The 19,339-nt window shown below is 46.7% G+C and overlaps 1 protein-coding gene across 1 annotated transcript; it reads right to left on the bottom strand.

The window, feature by feature from the left end:
• Positions 1-14,714: 14,714 nt before the first annotated feature.
• LOC118563595 (trace amine-associated receptor 13c-like) lies at positions 14,715-16,372 on the bottom strand. Its single transcript, XM_036138680.1, has 2 exons — positions 16,194-16,372; positions 14,715-15,920 (listed from the first exon to the last, which is right to left on the bottom strand). Exons 1-2 carry the CDS (start codon positions 16,364-16,366, stop codon positions 15,095-15,097), a joined length of 999 nt encoding a protein of 332 aa, XP_035994573.1. The 5' UTR covers positions 16,367-16,372; the 3' UTR covers positions 14,715-15,094.
• Between the last annotated feature and the right edge of the window lie 2,967 nt (positions 16,373-19,339).

Below are 19,339 nucleotides of genomic sequence, written 5' to 3'. Positions count from 1 at the left end.
ATCTTCTGAATGAAAAGGATTTGTCTTCATCAAAACCTGCCGATCGGGAAAACTTTGTGTCTGCAGAGATGCAAACTGCGTATATCGATCTGAGACGCAGCTAATGAGCTAATTGGCGACAGCCGACAGTCAACGTTTGCCATTCATTTGCTATGGTAGTTCTAAACCACTACTGACGTAATACACTTTTTGGCCACAAGCGTCATTTTGGGGGCGTTGTTTCCACTTCTTCTCTTAGAGCCATTTCTTATAGAAAGAAGAAAAGGCAAAAACGGTCCAAACAAAAGGTCGTAACGTTTACATTTGTAACGTCTGCCTTAGTTAAACACTAGAATTAAATCTTAATAAATAAAAATATAGACAATTATTTCAGTAACTCAATTCATTAAGTGAAATACACTATATACAGGGGTTGGACAATGAAACTGAAACACCTCTCATTTTAGTGTGGGAGGTTTCATGGCTAAATCGGACCAGCCTGGTGGCCAATCATCATTAATTGCACATTGAACCAATAAGAGCAGAGTGTGAAGGTCCAATTAGCAGGGTAAGAGCACAGTTTTGCTCAAAATATTGCAATGCACACAACATTATGGGTGACATGGGTGAGTTCAAAGGAGGACAAATTGTTGGTGCACATCTTGCTGGATGTGTCAAAACTTTCTTCAATTGAATAAAAACAAAACTGAAGTAATAATATTTGGACCAATACAGGAGAGATCAATAGTTAGCACACAGCTTCAGTCGCTTCAGCTAGAAACCACTGATCAGGCCCGAAATCTGGGTGTAGTGATGGACTCAGACCTGAACCTTCAAAAGCACCTAAAGACAGTTACAAGGTCAGCTTTCTATCACCTGAAGAATATTTCCAGGATTAAAGGACTAATGTCTCAGCAGGATCTGGAAAAACTAATCCATGCGTTTATATTTAGTAGAATTGATTACTGCAACGGTGTTTTCACAGGTCTGCCTAAAAAGTGGACCAGACAGCTGCAGCTGATCCAGAACGCTGCTGCCCGCGTCCTCACCAAGACTAAGAAAGTAGAGAACATAACCCCAGTTCTAAAGTCCTTACACTGGCTCCCTGTATCTCAGAGAATAGACTTTAAAACACTTCTGTTAGTTTATAAATCCCTAAATGGCTTAGCACCTAAATACATTACAGACTTGTTATCAGTGTATCAACTTTCCAGACCACTAAGGTCTTCTGGCTCCAGCCTACTCTGCATACCTAGAACCAGAACTAAACAAGGAGAAGCAGTATTTAGTTCCTATGCTCTGCTTATCTGGAACAAACTTCCAGAAAACTGTAAAAGTGCGGAAAGCTTGAGTTCCTTTAAATCAAGATTAAAAACACATTTGTTTAGGATTGCCCTCGACTGTTCTAGTTAAACTGTTTTACTGAAACATCATTAGTTCAACTTTGTAGTCCAACTGTTTTTAATGTATGCTTTTAGTTTCTATTTTTTTACATTTTTCTACATTTTATTCCTACTTGCTTTTATTCTGGTTTATATTTCCTGTATTTTAATCTTGTAAACTGTAGCTGCCATCAGAGCTGACGCATATTTCATTATTTTAATATTTAGTTAAAAATGACAGTACATTAATAATAGTATGTGAAATAAAACGTTCAGTCATGAATAAATAAACAAATCCCCGCACTTGCCTCAGTTAACTTATCTCCTTTTTCTCCCACAGTGTTTGCGATCCCGGCATCTTGATCACTCACTCTGAGCATTACTTCTCAGTGTATCTCCGAGCCTACAATAAAACATCTTAAACTGCTTTTTGTCTCCCAACTGTGTTCTGCATGTTGGCCAAACACCGACAAACCATGACACCTTGCCTTACAAAGGCATTTGACTTTCTTCATAAAGCTTTCAATACAGAGCAGATTCACTTGGAGAAATTGACACTGGTTTGAAATCCAAACAAATAAATAAAACATACTGTCAGGGTTCTCTGTGCTGCTCTGCTCTGTGCTGCTCTGCTCTAACTTTACTCCTCAGGTGTGTCTAGGAGTGCCTTGCGATCATCCACTTTTTCTACGTTTACCCATAGGGGACCCCGGTCCAGTACACCACCTCCAGAACCCATGCAGTTGGGGCACGTCGGTTTAACTAATAAGGAGTGTCAGCAGCGCATCTCAGGAAATGTATGCCTTTATTGTGGAGGTGAAGGTCATTTCCTAAGAGACTGTCCTGTTCGGCCAAAAGACCGAGTCCGCCGTTCGTAACGGGGAGAACGGTGGACGGTGACGGAACAATTCCCCGGGTAGCCACTAAGGCGCCTTCTCTCTCTCGCTTATGTTTGCCAGTCACTTTAATGTTATACCAGGATAGCTTTGATGTTTCGGCTCTAGTAGACTCTGGTTCAGATTTTAATCTTATTGACCAAGCCATAGTGGACCAGCTCCGTGTGCCTGTCGAGCCATTACCCGAACCTCTTCAGGTCTCGTCTTTAGATGGGCAGAGGCTAACTTTGATCACCCATCGCACCCGACCACTAGTGGTGATAGTCTCTGGTAACCACCGGGAACAACTTTCATTTTTTGTTTTCCCAGTCAAGCGTTCACCCGTGGTTTTGGGTTTAGCCTGGTTAACTGTCCACAGCCCACAGTTTAACTGGGCTGAGTCCCGACTGGAATCATGGTCCCCAGCTTGTCATTCCCGTTGTTTACAGTCCGCTCGCCCCGTATCTGTTTCCCCTACCACCTTGACAGAATCCGGAGACGTTATTGACCTCTCTCGCGTTCCGGAGGAATACCACGATTTACGGAAGGTATTCAGTAAGACTCAGGCTTGTTCACTTCCTCCACATCGCCCTTACGATTGCGCCATTGACTTATTGCCCGGGGCTCCACTACCGGTGAGTCGGCTTTACAACATTTCTAGGTCAGAACGTCAAGCACTCGAGAAGTATATAGGGGAGTCTCTAGCTACAGGGTTAATTTGTCCTTCATCCTCCCCATTAGGCGCCGGTTTCTTTTTTGTCGGCAAGAAGGACGGGACCCTTCGACCCTGTATCGATTATCGAGGGCTCAACCAAATAACCGTTAAGAATAAGTACCCGCTTCCTCTATTATCTTCAGCTCTCGAGCCAGTCCAGAATGCCAAGATTTTTACTAAGCTTGATCTGCGCAACGCTTATCATTTGGTTCGGGTGAGACAGGGGGATGAGTGGAAGACAGCCTTTAAGACCCCGTTAGGTCACTTCGAGTACTTAGTCATGCCTTTTGGTTTGTGCAATGCTCCGGCAGTTTTTCAGGCACTGGTGAATGATGTCCTTCGGGACTTTTTGAATGTTTTTGTTTTCGTCTATCTGGACGACATCCTGATTTACTCTCGTGATCTAGAACAACACAAACAACATGTTCGTCTTGTTCTCCAGCGACTATTAGAGAATCGCTTATTCGTTAAAGCCGAAAAGTGTGATTTTCACCAGACTTCTATTTCTTTTCTTTGTCTTGTTTTAGAAGGCGGACAAGTGAAGTCAGACCCGGAGAAAATAAAGGCAGTAGTGGAATGGCCCGTTCCTGAGTCGCGCAAACAGCTCCAACGCTTTCTAGGTTTCGCAAACTTCTATAGGCGCTTTATCAGGAACTATAGTCAGGTAGCCTCTCCATTACATGCTCTCACCTCCTCCAAGGTCCCATACATCTGGAGTCCTGAGGCTGAGGAGGCCTTTAATAGACTCAAATCTCGTTTATCCAAGGCTCCCATACTCGTTCACCCCGATCCAGCCAAACAGTTTATTCTAGAGATCGATGCCTCTAATACCGGGGTGGGAGCGGTTTTGTCCCAACAGTCTGAGGCTGACAGTAAATTACATCCTTGTGCGTTTTTCTCCCGTCGTTTGTCCCCGGCTGAGCAGAACTATGACGAAGGTGATCGTGAGCTACTAGCCATTAAACTAGCTTTGGAAGAGTGGCGGCACTGGCTAGAGGGATCCGAGCAGCCCATCATAATATGGACAGATCACAAGAACCTCTCCTACCTGCAGTCAGCCCGTCGACTCAACTCCAGACAAGCCCGCTGGTCTTTGTTTTTCTCTCGATTTAACCTCACCATCACCTACAGACCTGGCTCCAGAAATGTCAAACCCGATGCACTTTCTCATCAGTTTGCCACTTTTGAACAGGAAGGGGAGCCGGAACCGATTCTTCCCCCTACTTGTACTGTTGGAGCCCTGCATTGGGATCTGGAGGACAGGATCAGACAGGCCCAACTATTAGACCCGGACCCAGGTACAGGTCCACCTGGACTTAAGTACGTTCCCCAGTCTGTTCGTCCTGAGGTTCTACGCTGGAGTCATGATGCTAAGTTTTCCGCCCATCCAGGTATTTTTAGAACCCAGTCTCAGGTGTCCCGGCGCTTCTGGTGGCCATCATGGACCAAGGATGTTAGAGAGTATGTTTTAGCCTGTCCTGTCTGCGCCCAGAATAAGTCCTCTACCCAGCCACCTTCCGGTTTGTTAAATCCTCTCCCCATCCCCAAACGTCCATGGTCCCACATTGCTATTGACTTCGTTACAGGTCTCCCTTTGTCCCAAGGTATGTCAGCTATTTTGACAGTGGTTGATCGGTTTTCAAAATCATGTCATCTTATTCCCATCCGTAAATTACCCAACGCCCTCCAGACAGCCCAGCTCCTCATCAAACATGTTTTCAGACTTCACGGCATCCCAGTTGACATCCTCTCTGACCGGGGCCCTCAGTTTATCTCCCAGGTCTGGCGGCACTTTTGCTCTGCTCTGGGTGCCCGTTACACACTCACCTCCGGATACCATCCTCAGACCAATGGCCAAACTGAACGCATGAATCAACAACTAGAGACCACCCTCCGCTGCCTCACGTCATCTTCACCTTGTGACTGGAATAAGTTTTTGCCCTGGGTAGAGTATGCCCTTAACTCACACATCACCTCAGCCACTGGACGTTCACCATTTGAAGTTGCTTTAGGATATCAACCTCCACTCCTACCCACAGATGAACTCTGGATTCCCTTCACCCCCGTCAACAACTACATTGCTCGCTGCCAGGACATCTGGAGAACTACTATTACAGCACTCACTCGCACCGCAGAGCGGAGCAAGAGGTTCGCCGACCAGCACCGCAGACCAGATCCCCATTATTGCCCCGGTCAGAAGGTTTGGTTATCTTCCAGAGACGTTTTGTCCAACCCGTCCGCTACGAAGCTTGCTCCCCGGTTCACTGGTCCCTATGAGATAGAGACAATTATCAACCCGACCACCGTCCGTCTACGTTTGCCCCCTCACTCCCGAGTACACCCTATCTTCCATGTTTCCCAGATCAAGCCCGTTTTGGACAGCAACTTGTGCCCTCCTTCCAGACCCCCTCCACCCTCCCAGGACAGTCAGAACCCTCGCATTCTCAGGGTTGTGGATGCCCGTCGGCGAGGTAGGGGCCACCAATACCTCGTCGACTGGGAGGGTTGCAGCTCTGAGGAGCGCTCGTGGGTTTCTGCAGCAACCATCCCAAATAAGGATTTGATTTTAGATTTTTGGGCTACTCGACCCAGCACCTCTTCGTCTGGGCCGCCAGGAGGCGGCCGTTGGGGGGGGGGGGGGTAGTGTCAGGGTTCTCTGTGCTGCTCTGCTCTAACTTTACTCCTCAGGTGTGTCTAGTTGGCTGAGGAGGCGTGGCCCACACCTGCAGCTCGTTGCAGGCGGCTTCCTCTGGCTTCTTAAGCAGAGCGCTGACAGATGGAAGACGCCAGAGCCTTAACCAGTCGTGGTACGACGTGGCCTCTGTCCCAACTCTCGGAAACCAGCTTGTGAGGTTTTTTTTGCTCTTTTGACTTTGACTAATTTTCAGTTCTCCCTGTTTTTGTCTCAGATTTTTGGTGCTTGGAAAAACTCACCTGTCTTGACGTCTAGTCCGAAGAAACAGACCGGCAGAATCCGTCTGCTCAGATTTTGCTCTGGCGCTCCACTCATACTTCCTGGATGTTACCCAGCGAGGCCTGAGATCCCCTCTCCCGGATTCTGCTGGTTCTGCGTTCACTCTGGTCAATCCATCTGTCACCATTGCCGACGAGGCTCGCTCAGGATCCCTCGCCAGTTACATCTGCCGTCCTCAGCCACTAGCCGCCTATCATCAGCAGAGTAGAATCATAGAGTTCCCTCAACGCTACTTCTTCTTGGTTAGGTCCGCCCAGCCCAATGGTAAGCAGCGCAACTTCTAGCAGTTCTCCTGGTTCTCCTTTCAGAGTCACTTACTCCCTCTCTCTTGCAGACTCTCCAGCCGTGACGTTCTGACCCTGCCGAATCGCCTGTAGTTCCGTCCGTAGATCTGCCTGTTTCCAAAATAAACATCTTAAAACTGTGCTTTGCCTCCCAATCGTATCTGCATGTGGGCTCGTCACCTGAAAACCATGACACATACAAGATCAATTTCTGAATTAAAGGTAACACTTTGGTTCCATTTTAGAAAAAAATGGTATTCCTCCCTCAGAGCTTGGACAGCTTTGATATCAGCTACTTTGTTTTACCTGTATTTGGTTATGGGACTGTGGTGGTCCCCAGAGGGTGTGCTTTAACCAGCTGCCTTCAGTCTTTGACTCCTATCTACCACTGTGCATTGAGATTTATTACCGGTTGTAGCTTCCACATTAATCACTTTGAACTGTATGCTAAAGTGGGCATGCCTTTGAGTGTAAGGCTCTATACATATTGGATGACCCTGGTTAAGAAGACTGTTAGTGGTTTGGTTCCAACTTATTTGTGTACTTTTGTTTGGAGAGAACTGATAGATATGTGTTAAATTCTAAGGACATTTTGCATCTCTCTGTACCACATGTTTGGACTGAAAAGGCAAACAATATTCAATTTATCTGCTCCCTCTACTTCGAATACCCTGCAATCACCACTGAAACTATCAGAACTTGTTTCACAGAGAGCCTTCCACTCTATCTTGAGAAATTGACAACGGGAATCATTTGAACAGTGCTTGTGCTTTTACATCTTTACTTATTACTGGTTTTAAATTTTTCAAATGTTGGGGGAGACTGGGGACAGCTGCAACACTTTTTTTCCATCCATCCATCCATCCATTTCCTAACCCGCTTAATCCCTAATGGGGTTGCTGGTGCCTATCTCCAGCATTCACTGGGCGAGAGGCGGGGTACACCCTGGACAGGTCGCCAGTCTGTTGCAGGGCAACACAGAGACAGACAGGACAAACAACCATTCACGCACACACTCACACCTAAGGAGAATTTAGAGAGACCAATTAACCTAACAGTCATGTTTTTTTGAACTGTGGGAGAAAGTCGGAGTACCCGGAGAGAACCCACGCATGCACAGGGAGAACATGCGAACTCCATGCAGAAAGACCCAGGGTTGGATTTGAACCCAGAACCTTCTTGCTGCAAGGCAACAATGCTACCCACTGCACAGCTCTATGCAACATACAATGACTTAAATTGTAAATATTGTGTATACTAGGTCATCAAATCAGTGTCAGTTAAATCTGTCAACTAGGTTGCCTGTAGGGATTTTTGAGGTCCAACAGGTATCAGTATTTAGTGGCACAGTATCAATAGTTTGGCAATGTGTCGAAACACTTTATGACGCCTCATCAACCCATCACTAGCTTGTGGTAAATAAACAGTCCAAGGCAAAAAAGGCACACAGTCAGATCAGGCAGGAGAAACATATAACAGGGAACAGGAAATGCTGGACAAAACTCACACATAGGCATGAAAAAAAAAAAAAAAAAAAAAAAAAACAATGATGTGGCAGATTGCAGGGGCCAGAGGCAGGTATAAGTAGGGGAGTGAGCAGGTGAATGGAGTGAAACTAATTACTGGCATGGGTGGAGCTAATCAGAGAAAGGGAAGTGACTGGAAGTAAACTGAAGCTAAAAGGATGGTGACTGGAAAAGGGGAGTGACAGGGTGGTGACTAAGAGGTGAAACAATGCTGGCAGGTGAAAGAAGAGAAGTGAGAGAAGTGTTCGGAGCAAGCCAGAAAAACTGATAACATAAAACAAACTCAAACCACAATAAAACCCAAACTATTCCAAAACTGATATGGAACCTAAACCTAAGACTAAACAAAACACAAGCTTTAGAAACCAAACCTAAAACAGAAACTGAACTTAAGGCAGGAGAGTAAACTATTTAATCAAGCAGCATAAACCATAACAAAACCCAAATCATGACATTACTCTTAATTACACTGCAAGAGTATGAAAGTAATGTGTCAATTCCATTCAAACTTTATGTTGTCAATGTTTTTTTTTTGTTTTTCTATTTGTTTTGTCCACTATGACATGTGTTGCTGCCAGGTCCCCCTTGCAAAACCGCTCAATCTCATTGGGTCTTTTGTCTGATTAAATAAAGGTTTGATAAATAACAAATGTGTAAGTTCAGATTTTTATTTGTGGAAAGGTTTGAAAGCCATCTGTCATTTTCATTCTGCTTCCCAGTGATCTAATAAATAATTTTGTTTTGGTCTACCTCCTTAAAATCCAATAAAATACACGTGGTTTGTAGTTTTAATATGATGAAGTTTGGATATGATTAACGACTGTGGAAAACTGGTAAGGCACTGTATGTCCTTTTGAATGGACGAATATGAGACACAACTTTAAATTCATACATTTTACAATCATTTAATGTTTTAATGACAGAATATTATTAATATTGTCAGGACTCAGCTGGCAGGGCTGTGCAGCTTGCTGCCAGCTCCATTACCTCTGCTTCTCCACAGGTGTTCGTGGTTGGTCGGTGGGCGGAGTGCGCACACCTGTGGCTCATTCGGCAGCATCTGAGCGTCCTACAAGAACTGCGTTTGAACAGCGAGAGGACGCCAGAGTGTTTTCGTTGCGGTATGTGTGACAGCCTCGACCTCTAGCCAGCCCTAGTTTCTAGAAGCTAATTCTACGTTTGTTCTCTCAAGGTTTCCCTGTGTCGGCGTGAACCCTGCGTGACTCTCGAGCTCTCCGACTCGATCAGACGTACCTCTCTCCGGTTCCTCTCGCTGTTCTGGACCCCTGGACTTCCTCGGTGCTGCTCGGACCCCTTCGCCCCGCTCTCCGTCGACCCGAACGCCTGCTCAAGACAACCCAGCTGAGTCCTCCTTACCGTCTCCCCGTTCGGTTATCCAATCCTCGTGGTAAGCTTACGTTTGTAGCCTTATCTCCCACTCATTACCACTACTAATCACATTCCCCTTACCTCCTTAGACTGGTCCGGTCCCCTGGTCCCGGGGTAGTTCGAGCCGTCATCGTTTCCCGTCCCGCAGACTAGCGCTGCGCTCCGTGTGCTCCCGAGTTAAAAATAAAACCCTTGAATTCTGACCTGAGTTACCGAGTGTGTTTTCTGCATGTGGGCCCGACATCTCAAGGCAAACATGACAGAAGAACACTCTGGCCAACAAAGCGACCCAGCAGACACACTCGGTGGGGCGTTAGCGGCCCAACAGGATCAGATTCGGGGCTTAGAGTCCACAGTTTTAAGCCTACAGGGCCATTTACAGATCCTAGCCGGTCAGATCAACCAGCTAACGGTGATGCTAAGTGCTAGCCAGCAGCCCGCAGCCTCGGCCCCTCCTAGTTCCGCCTCCGACCCAGCTCCGCCTTCGGTGTCGTCACCATCCGGTCCCGAGACTTCCTCCCCCGCTCCGGAGAAATTCTCCGGAGACAGCAGTGATTGTGGGGGGTTTCTTTTCCAATGCTCCTTAGTTTTTAATCGGTCCCCTCGTTTGTTTGCTTTAGATGAGGCTAAGATTTCCTTTATTTTACGTTTACTCACGGGCCGCGCTCTCAGGTGGGCAGAGGCCCGGTTCCCCAATTGCCAGCAGTTTGGCTGTACTTTTAACGAGTTCCTGTCTGAATTTAAGATGGTCTTTGCAGCTGAAGTAGATCAGGTGCAGGATTCCAGGCGGCTTTTAGCTCTCCGGCAGCGGGGAAGACGCCTTGCTGATTTCGCTGTTGAATTCCGTACAGTGGCCGCTGCGGCTGGCTGGGAGCAGCGCGCTTTAAAGACTGTATTTTTTCAGGCGTTAGATGAGTCTCTTAAGGATTAGCTAGCACGTCAGGAGGAACCCGCTACTCTCAATGAGTTTATTGCATTGGCCATCCGGTTAGATAATCGTCTTCGCTCCCTCTCTAAGAGTCGCCCCCTCGGGCCTCTCGTTTTCCGTCCTCATCCCCCCGAGCGAAGACCACCTAGTCCAGCGGAACCTCGTTCCCCGCCTCCTGAACCCATGCAACTGGGCCGGGTGCGGTTGACTCCTGAGCAGAGGGAGCAGCGAATGTCCACTAGGCTGTGTTTATACTGTGCCTCCCCTGCTCATTTTATTAGGGAATGCCCAGAGCGGCGAAAAGATCAGGTCCGCCGGCTGTAGCGGAGGAGCCGACGGACCAGCCTCAGTTAACGTCTTCTTCCCCTCCGCGACTTTGTTTAAAGGCGACTGTAGTATCCTCTCGTGACTCCTTTTCATTATCAGCCCTAGTGGATTCCGGTTGTGATTTTAACTTAATCGATAGTGCTTTCGTCCGTCGGGCCGGACTCGAAACGGTTCCGCTGAATTCTTCCCTTCACGTCTCAGCCCTGGATGGCGGGGTCCTTCCTAGCATTACTCATAGCACTAGACCACTTGAGTTAGTAGTTTCCGGTAATCACAGAGAACGGTTAGCGTTTCTTGTTTTCCCAGTAAGACATGCCACCTTAGTTCTAGGTGTCCCTTGGTTACAGCGGCATAACCCGCACATAAATTGGGTGGACCGTCGGGTAGAGTCCTGGTCCTCTAGTTGCCATGCTGTCTGTTTACAGTCTGCAGTCCCTCCCTGTCAGGCCGTTTCGCAGTCCTCCGTCCAGGCAGATCCTGAGTTAGTGGAACTAGTACCCGAGTGCTACCATGATCTAAGACAGGTTTTTAGCAAATCCCAAGCCTGTTCTTTGCCGCCGCACCGGCCTTATGACTGTGCTATCGATCTTCTGCCTGGTGCCCGGTTGCCGGTTAGCCGCCTTTATAATATTTCTCTGGCTGAGCGTCAGGCCCTTGAGAAGTACATAAAGGAGTCTTTAGCGGCAGGTCTGATTTTTCTTTGTCTCCAAGAAGGACGGTTCTCTGCGTCCGTGTATCGATTATCGGGGTTTGAACGCGATAACTGTTAAAAACAAGTACCCCCTTCCACTACTCTCCTCCGCCCTAGAACCAGTCCAGTCAGCTAAGGTCTTTACCAAACTAGATCTCCGTAATGCTTACCACTTGGTGCGGATCCGTCGGGGGGACGAGTGGAAAACAGCCTTCAAGACCCCCCTGGGACACTTCGAGTACCGGGTTATGCCTTTTGGCCTATGCAATGCCCCAGCTGTGTTCCAGGCTCTGGTCAATGATGTCCTCCGTGACTTCCTTAACGTATTTGTTTTCGTTTATCTTGACGACATCCTCATATACTCCCGTAATCACTCAGAGCATCAAGACCATGTTCGACAGGTCCTCCAACGCCTGCTAGAGAACAAGCTATTTGTGAAAGCGGAGAAATGTGAGTTCCACAAGTCCTCAGTGTCATTTTTCGGGCTCATCCTAGAGGGAGGACAAGTCCGTTCAGACCCGGAGAAGATTAAGGCGGTACTCGACTGGCCGGTTCCCGAAACCAGGAAACAACTGCAACGTTTCCTTGGCTTTGCTAATTTCTATCGACGGTTCATTAGGGGATACAGCCAGATCGCCGCTCCTCTCCACGCACTCACATCCACCAAGTCCTCTTTCTCATGGAGCCCCAAAGCAGACTCTGCGTTCACCGACCTCAAGAAAAGATTCTCCCAAGCGCCCATCCTCATTCATCCTGACCCCAGTAGACAGTTTGTGGTGGAGATTGATGCTTCCGATACAGGAGTCGGAGCAATTCTCTCCCAGAACTCACAGTCGGACCAGAAGCTTCACCCCTACGCCTTTTTCTCCCGGCGCCTGACCCCGGCTGAACGCAATTACGATGTGGGGGATAGAGAGCTGCTCGCCATCAAGCTCGCCCTGGAGGAGTGGCGACACTGGCTTGAGGGGTCCGAGCAGCCCGTCCTTATCTGGACCGATCACAAGAACTTGGCCTATATCCAGACAGCGAAGAGGTTGAATCCCAGACAGGCCCGCTGGTCCCTTTTCTTCTCTCGTTTTAATTTGTCCATCACGTTTCGCCCCGGATCTAAGAACCAGAAGCCTGATGCTCTGTCCCGCCTTTACTCCCCCCCCCCCGATTCTGAAGAGAGACCAGCCACCATTCTCCCTTCATCCTGTGTTTTTGGAGCCCTCCAGTGGGAGATTCAGGACTTGATCGCTCAGGCCCTGCAGTCAGACCCTGACCCAGGTACTGGACCACCCGGCCGGAACTATGTCCCCGCCTCTGTTCGTTCCCGTGTGCTCCAGTGGGCGCATTCTGAAAGATTCTCTGCCCATCCTGGCGTCTACCGAACCCGCACCTTCATCTCCCGCCATTTCTGGTGGCCCACCGTGTCCCAGGATGTGAAGGCTTTTGTTCTCTCCTGTCCCGTGTGTGCTCAGAACAAGCCGTCGAACAGACCACCTGCAGGCCTCCTACAGCCGCTACCCGTCCCCGATCGTCCCTGGTCCCACGTCGCCCTGGACTTCGTCACCGGGCTCCCCTCGTCCCAGGGGATGACTACCATCCTCACAGTTGTTGACCGTTTTTCTAAGGCCTGTCACCTCATCGCACTCCGTAAGCTCCCCTCCGCCTTTCTCACGGCCCAGCTCCTGGTTCGACACGTGTTCCGCCTCCACGGAATCCCCCGGGAGATCCTGTCTGACCGTGGTCCCCAGTTCATCTCCAGGGTATGGAAGGAGTTTGCCGTGGCCCTTGGGGCCCGGTACACTCTAACCTCCGGCTATCACCCACAGACCAACGGTCAGACAGAGCGGATGAACCAGGAGCTGGAGACCGCCCTCCGTTGCCTAACCTCCCAGAACCCTTCTGAATGGAATAAGTTTCTCCCCTGAGTCGAATACGCACACAACAGTCACGTCTCCACAGCTACCGGCCTGTCCCCCTTCGTGATCTCTCTAGGCTATCAGCCCCCTCTGCTTCCTGATGACAACCCACGAGTAACAGTTCCCTCAGTAAAGGACCACATCACCCGGTGCAGGCATTACTGGACTCAGACTATTCAAGCTCTCAAGAACACTGCAGAACAGAACCGCCGATTCGCTGATCGTAGACGCACCCCAGCTCCAAGTTACCGTCCCGGTCAGCGAGTCTGGCTCTCCACACGAGACCTACCCTCCCGAGCAGCGTCCAGGAAGTTGTCTCCACGCTTCGCCTGCCCCTACGAGATCACCTCCATAGTCAGCCCTATGACCGTTCACCTTCGTCTCCCCCGTCCCACTCCCGGGTTCATCCCACGTTCCACGTCTCACAGATCAAGCCTGTTCTCACTAGTTCCTTGTGCCCTCCGGCCGAACCCCCTCCACCCGCCCAGGACCATCAGGGACGTCAGGTCCAGCAGATTGTGGCCTCCCGTCGGCGAGGTAAGGGGTTCCAGTACCTCGTCGACTGGGTAGGTTGCGGTCCTGAGGAGCGGTCTTGGCTCGCCGGTTCCTCCATTCCTGACCAGTCTCTCATTGATGCATTCCTCTCCTCCCGTCCCTCCACTTCCTCCTCTGGGCCGCCAGGTGGCGACCCTTGAGGGGGGGGTGGTGTCAGGACTCAGCTGGCAGGGCTGTGCAGCTTGCTGCCAGCTCCGTTACCTCTGCTTCTCCACAGGTGTTCGTGGTTGGTCGGTGGGCGGAGTGCGCACACCTGTGGCTCATTCGGCAGCATCTGAGCGTCCTACAAGAACTGCGTTCGAACAGCGAGAGGACGCCAGAGTGGTTTCGTTGCGGTATGCGTGACAGCCTCGACCTCTAGCCAGCCCTAGTTTCTAGAAGCTAATTCTACGTTTGTTCTCTCAAGGTTTCCCTGTGTCGGCGTGAACCCTGCGTGACTCTCGAGCTCTCCGACTCGATCAGACGTACCTCTACTCTGGATGCGAGTCACACCAACCCTCTCTCCGGTTCCTCTCGCTGTTCTGGACCCCTGGACTTCCTCGGTGCTGCTCGGACCCCTTCGCCCCGCTCTCCGTCGACCCGAACGCCTGCTCAAGACAACCCAGCTGAGTCCTCCTTACCGTCTCCCCGTTCGGTTATCCAATCCTCGTGGTAAGCTTACGTTTGTAGCCTTATCTCCCACTCATTACCACTACTAATCACATTCCCCTTACCTCCTTAGACTGGTCCGGTCCCCTGGTCCCAGGGTAGTTCGAGCCGTCATCGTTTCCCGTCCCGCAGACTAGCGCTGCGCTCCGTGTGCTCCCGAGTTAAAAATAAAACCCTTGAATTCTGACCTGAGTTACCGAGTGTGTTTTCTGCATGTGGGCCCGACATCTCAAGGCAAACATGACAAATATTAATTGCAGTATATAGGCATGGTCTCACGTTCAGAATTAACACTAAAGGTTAGGATGTCTATTATACATTTCTTGCTCATGGTGCTTCTTTTCATTCATGATATGTTTCAAAATCAAAGTACTGATTAGATGCTTTCATTCAATATATTTTAAAATTTTAATATCCCTTGAAATTTAACTATATATATATATATATATATATATATATATATATATATATATATCTTATAAAACAAGGTAATAAACAATATTTAAGAAACAAGAGCATTACAAATGTCAGCTGGTACAATAACAGAAGCTAGAATACACAGTGCAGACATTATGAAAAGACATTAGGTGGCCAATAAAAAGCTGATTCCTGTTATCTGCTCTCCAAGAAAATCTATAAATTTTGCTTAAGAAAGTGATGATTCTGCTAGAATTTCCCCATAGATACAAGTTTAAGCAAGTTAAAAGGGAACTGATAATGAGAAATCCACCACTGCATGATTTCTCTCAAGAGAAGAATCATTTCCTTAATGTAGATGATGAGGTGGGAAATAAAACAACTCATAACACATTAAAACAACATCAAAACATTTGGTAATCTAAGTGGCTTTGAACACTGAAAATAACAATGATATTTTGATACTATCTTGGGAAAAAAAATTGATATTTTTATATTTAATTAATTGACTGTATTATGGTCTCACAGGAGCCAGGCTTCAATATTTGCAGGGTGACAATGAGTTTTGCAGTTTTTCTAAACCAAGGATAAAATAGGGCATAAATCACAGGGTTTACACAGGAGTTAAAATAGAACAGAAAATCCACTGCAAACACAGAGGAATCACTGAATGATTCAACCCCTGCAAGGTAGACACAATAACCTGGGCAGAAAGTTATTAGAAACAGAACAACAAGAACACCAAGAGTCCTGGCTGCTTTCAGCTCAGATTTCTTTGCTATTGTTGTAACTGAAAGCTGCAGTTTGATGGTTGTGACCTGAGAGCGCATGGCACGAGCCTGAGACACAGCCACCACAAATACTCTCATGTACAGGACTATGATGATGATAACAGGAGCAATAAAGTTTAAAACAAGACCAAAAGTTCCTGAAATTAAGTCAACAGCAGTCACACATTCTCCGTAGCAAGAGTTATTCTTTCCTGCCTGAATCAGATCATCTTTTATAAATAAAATGCTGTAGACAATTGAACAGAGCCAACACAGACAGACACAGACTTTAACTCTTCCCTCTGTGACTCTAGTTTGGTAATGCAGAGGGTCACAAATAGCCGCATAGCGATCAATTGATATGAGCACCATATCGCCTACTGAGGCAGCGGTGATGACGGAGCACAAGTAATTATATATAAAACAAATATTATCACCAAGAAACCAGCAGCTTGTATTTTGGTAGATTTCCCCTGGCATTGATATGAACCCCACGAGCAAATCTGACACAGCCAGAGAGAGGAGGAGGATATTAGTAGGTGTGTGGAGCTGCCTGGATAGGAAAGAAAAAATGGTATTAAACCAACAAGGCAACAACATTTTTTGTTCTAAAATCACAATATTCACAGTGCAAAAATAAATGCTTTGCCTAATGTATCTCATCTGTAGTTACACATTTTTTTGTTTGAAATTCAACCTTTTACTTTAAAATCTGTTAAAAATGACTTTGCAAGACAGAAAATCTTAATAAAGCATTACACGTATAAAAAGCTTGATAATCATGGTTTAAAAAAAACAACAAAGAAAGGTAAAATAAAAATTCTGCCTGAAGTGGGAGACTGAGATGATTACAAGCAGGTTGAGAGCCACGGTGATCATAGAGATTAAGGCTAGTGTGATCTGAACAGGAACAACTTCAGTCCGGGGAGATGAAGGTTTTTTGCAGGAGTTATTGTAGAGGTGTGGGTAGCAGAGGTCTGCACTGTCCTGAGTCTTCATCTTCAGTGATCAGTAGAGACTATCCCCTCTTGCTGATATCAAACCATTATGTTAAGAAGAATCAGTTGAGCAACTGACTCCTCCTGTTTTCCTTCTGACAGAGTGTATTGGATAATTTACCCAAGTTGTAGTGACCCAGGGGTTCCACTGAAAGTGGAAGTGTTACGGGAGTGCTGTAGTGCAGCTATGCCGCACTTTCTGCCAGGCATCCTATTCCACTAGGAGTTTTTTAGAGCAGAGCACCACTGCACAGTTGGACTCAGATCACACATGAATTGCATCATTGCATCATAGTAGTGTACTTGTAGGCTATAAATAGAACAACAATCCAGTGAAGTCGTTATTAGGCCAGTACTACCCACGTCTCGCATACCTGCTCTTTTAATCTCTCTATCTAATGTCTTTATAAAAGGGATGAGTTGTATTTTCTACCTCACAGATAAAGGTCTTGTTGTCCATGGTGTCAAGTATCAAGTGAGAGCTGCTGGTGGCTTCGTGCAGAAGCTGCAGGCAATGATATATCAATGTTTCACAGAAAAATGCGATACAAAGTCTGCACATTAGGGCTGGACGAGAATTCAATGACAATATACATTGATCAATATATCGTTGATAGAAAAAAAGAGCCGCTGAAAGGTTCAACAGAAGGACAGTTTTCCTTCCTTTATATTTATAGCCATGTAAGTTAATATTATAGTCATTACATCCTCCCAACAAATCACAAACACAGACCCAAGAATGCTCCGTCACCAAGCTCCGCCCCCTTCAAAGAGTCCAGAGAGCATGTCTTCCATTTTGTCTTCCATTTTCAAAAAGTTCCAGTTTTGGTAAAATGTTGATTGTCACACTTTAATGCAGGTAAACCCGATTTTCAGCCAGACACAGAATTACGTTTCAAAGGTTTTTGTTGAAGGGGTGAATAATGGCAGATGAAGCAGGCAGACAGTTACAGTTTTGGCAGAGAATCCTGGTAGAAAGGGCTGGTTTACCAGGACAAGTAGAGAACCAGGAGTTATAGCCAGTGACAGAACCAGCAGGCTGTGTGGACTGGAGAACCACCAGAACGGGTAAGCAAGCAGCTGAGACTCACGGAGGAACAGGTAACATAGCAGCATGGAGATTCAGGCAATCTCAACTAGGAGAATTCAGCTGGCGGGGCACACAGGATCCGGTAGAGCAGGAAACAGGCTGAACTGCAGCGTGCAGATACCGGCGACCTTAGCAGGAGAGTCTAGCTGGCAGAGTACTCATGAGCAGGTGAAGCAAAGGCACACCACACGGGGAGAACTAAGAAGAAAGTGAGCGATGAGGAGCAGGAAGAAGTGAGTGAGACGTTCTGGCAGAGAAGGGTAGGCAGAGGCAGGTATAACTAGGCTGGTGAACAGGTGAGCTGAGTAACTAATTAGTGGGAACAGGTGGAGATAATCTAGAGTGGGGTAGTGGCTGGAGGCAAACTGAGCTGGAAGGATAACTGCTGGTCGCTGAAATGGTGAACGAATGAACAGAAAAAGTCTTCAAAGTGTAAAGTTATACTAAACAGAAACAGAACTATGACATTGATAGGATAAAGGGTTAAGTTTGAATCCAGAGTTCTATTGATCAATCAATATTGATCAATAGGATTTCTATTTCATCACTGTGCTTTTTTCTATATCATTCAGCTCTACACATTGTCTTTTATGTATAAACTCGACCAGATCCACTTCCAGTGTTGTAAGGAATATAGAGGATAAGGATTCAGACGACAAAAAGACGAAATTCAACACAAAGATGCTTTGGGAGAGGGGGCCAAGAGGCAGGTGCACATTCACAGTAAGATGAACACAGAAAATTTCAGGACAAAAGGACGGATTCTTTTTTTTAATTTGTTCTTCACGGCAAGAATCCACTGTGCCTAATCTGCAAACTAAGCTGTGCGTGTTTCAAATGAAGTAATTTAGAGCAACATTTCAAATCACACATCCAAAATTCAACAAAAGTTACCCACTTGGCTGCGAACTCAGAAACAGACAAATAGCACAGCTTTCCGTATCGCTTCAGGAACAACAAAACCTTAAACACAGGACAACTTCTATAAAAGAGCACTTAAAAGAGGCATATTTTGAGATTTCATGGATTTTGGCAAGGGCAAAAAAGCCATTCATGGATTCTGAAATAGTGAAAGAATGCTTTTTAGCCCTAGCAGAAATAATGTTGACAGACTTTGATAACACACTGCTTGAAAAGTGTGATTTTCGTCACTATGCGGCACTGTAGATTGTCGTGGAAGTTCAGGTTAACGGCTGTTCACGGTAATTTGCAGTCAACACCGAAAACTGCCATGAATTGTCAGAAATTGACGTGGCAGTTGTCCCCCCATGACCCCCCTCCTTCTAATTCTAGGGGAGGCTTTAACATGTAAATGAAAATGCTGTGAGCTATACAAACGCACCTTTAGCAAGACAGAGCCACATTTCACAGACTTGATGCACAGAAGAATGATGTGATGGCATTGTCAGAAATCTTGAAGGTTGATTGCCATGACAAAAGCATCATGGCCAGAAGTTTCATCAACAAGTCTCCTGGTTTTTCACTTGTGGACTGATCACTTCGTAAAATGTGTTATTTAGTTAGAAGTTATACATTTACTGAAGGCTGTGGCTGGAAATAATTGGGGTGCAGATAGACAATCATTATTAAACATATATAGGGCTCTCATGAGATCAATAATACATTATAGCAGTTTTATTTATGGAGCAGCAGCTAAAACAACATTACAAAGAATATATCGATTACAAAGTAGGGCTTTACGTATATGCACAGGAGCAGTGAAAACAACACCTATCAACACTCTTTTAGTAGAGACTGGAGAAACTCCACTGGAATTCAGAAGAATGAAATTAGGTTTAGTATATTGGATGAAAATTAAAAGTAGTATGGATGAAAATGTAACTTCAACAATTTTACAAACTTGTTGGGAATAAAAGGACATGC

Source organism: Fundulus heteroclitus, chromosome 7, assembly GCF_011125445.2.
Source record: "Fundulus heteroclitus isolate FHET01 chromosome 7, MU-UCD_Fhet_4.1, whole genome shotgun sequence".
Classification (NCBI taxonomy): domain Eukaryota; kingdom Metazoa; phylum Chordata; class Actinopteri; order Cyprinodontiformes; family Fundulidae; genus Fundulus; species Fundulus heteroclitus.
This window is presented reverse-complemented; position numbering and strand designations above follow the sequence as displayed.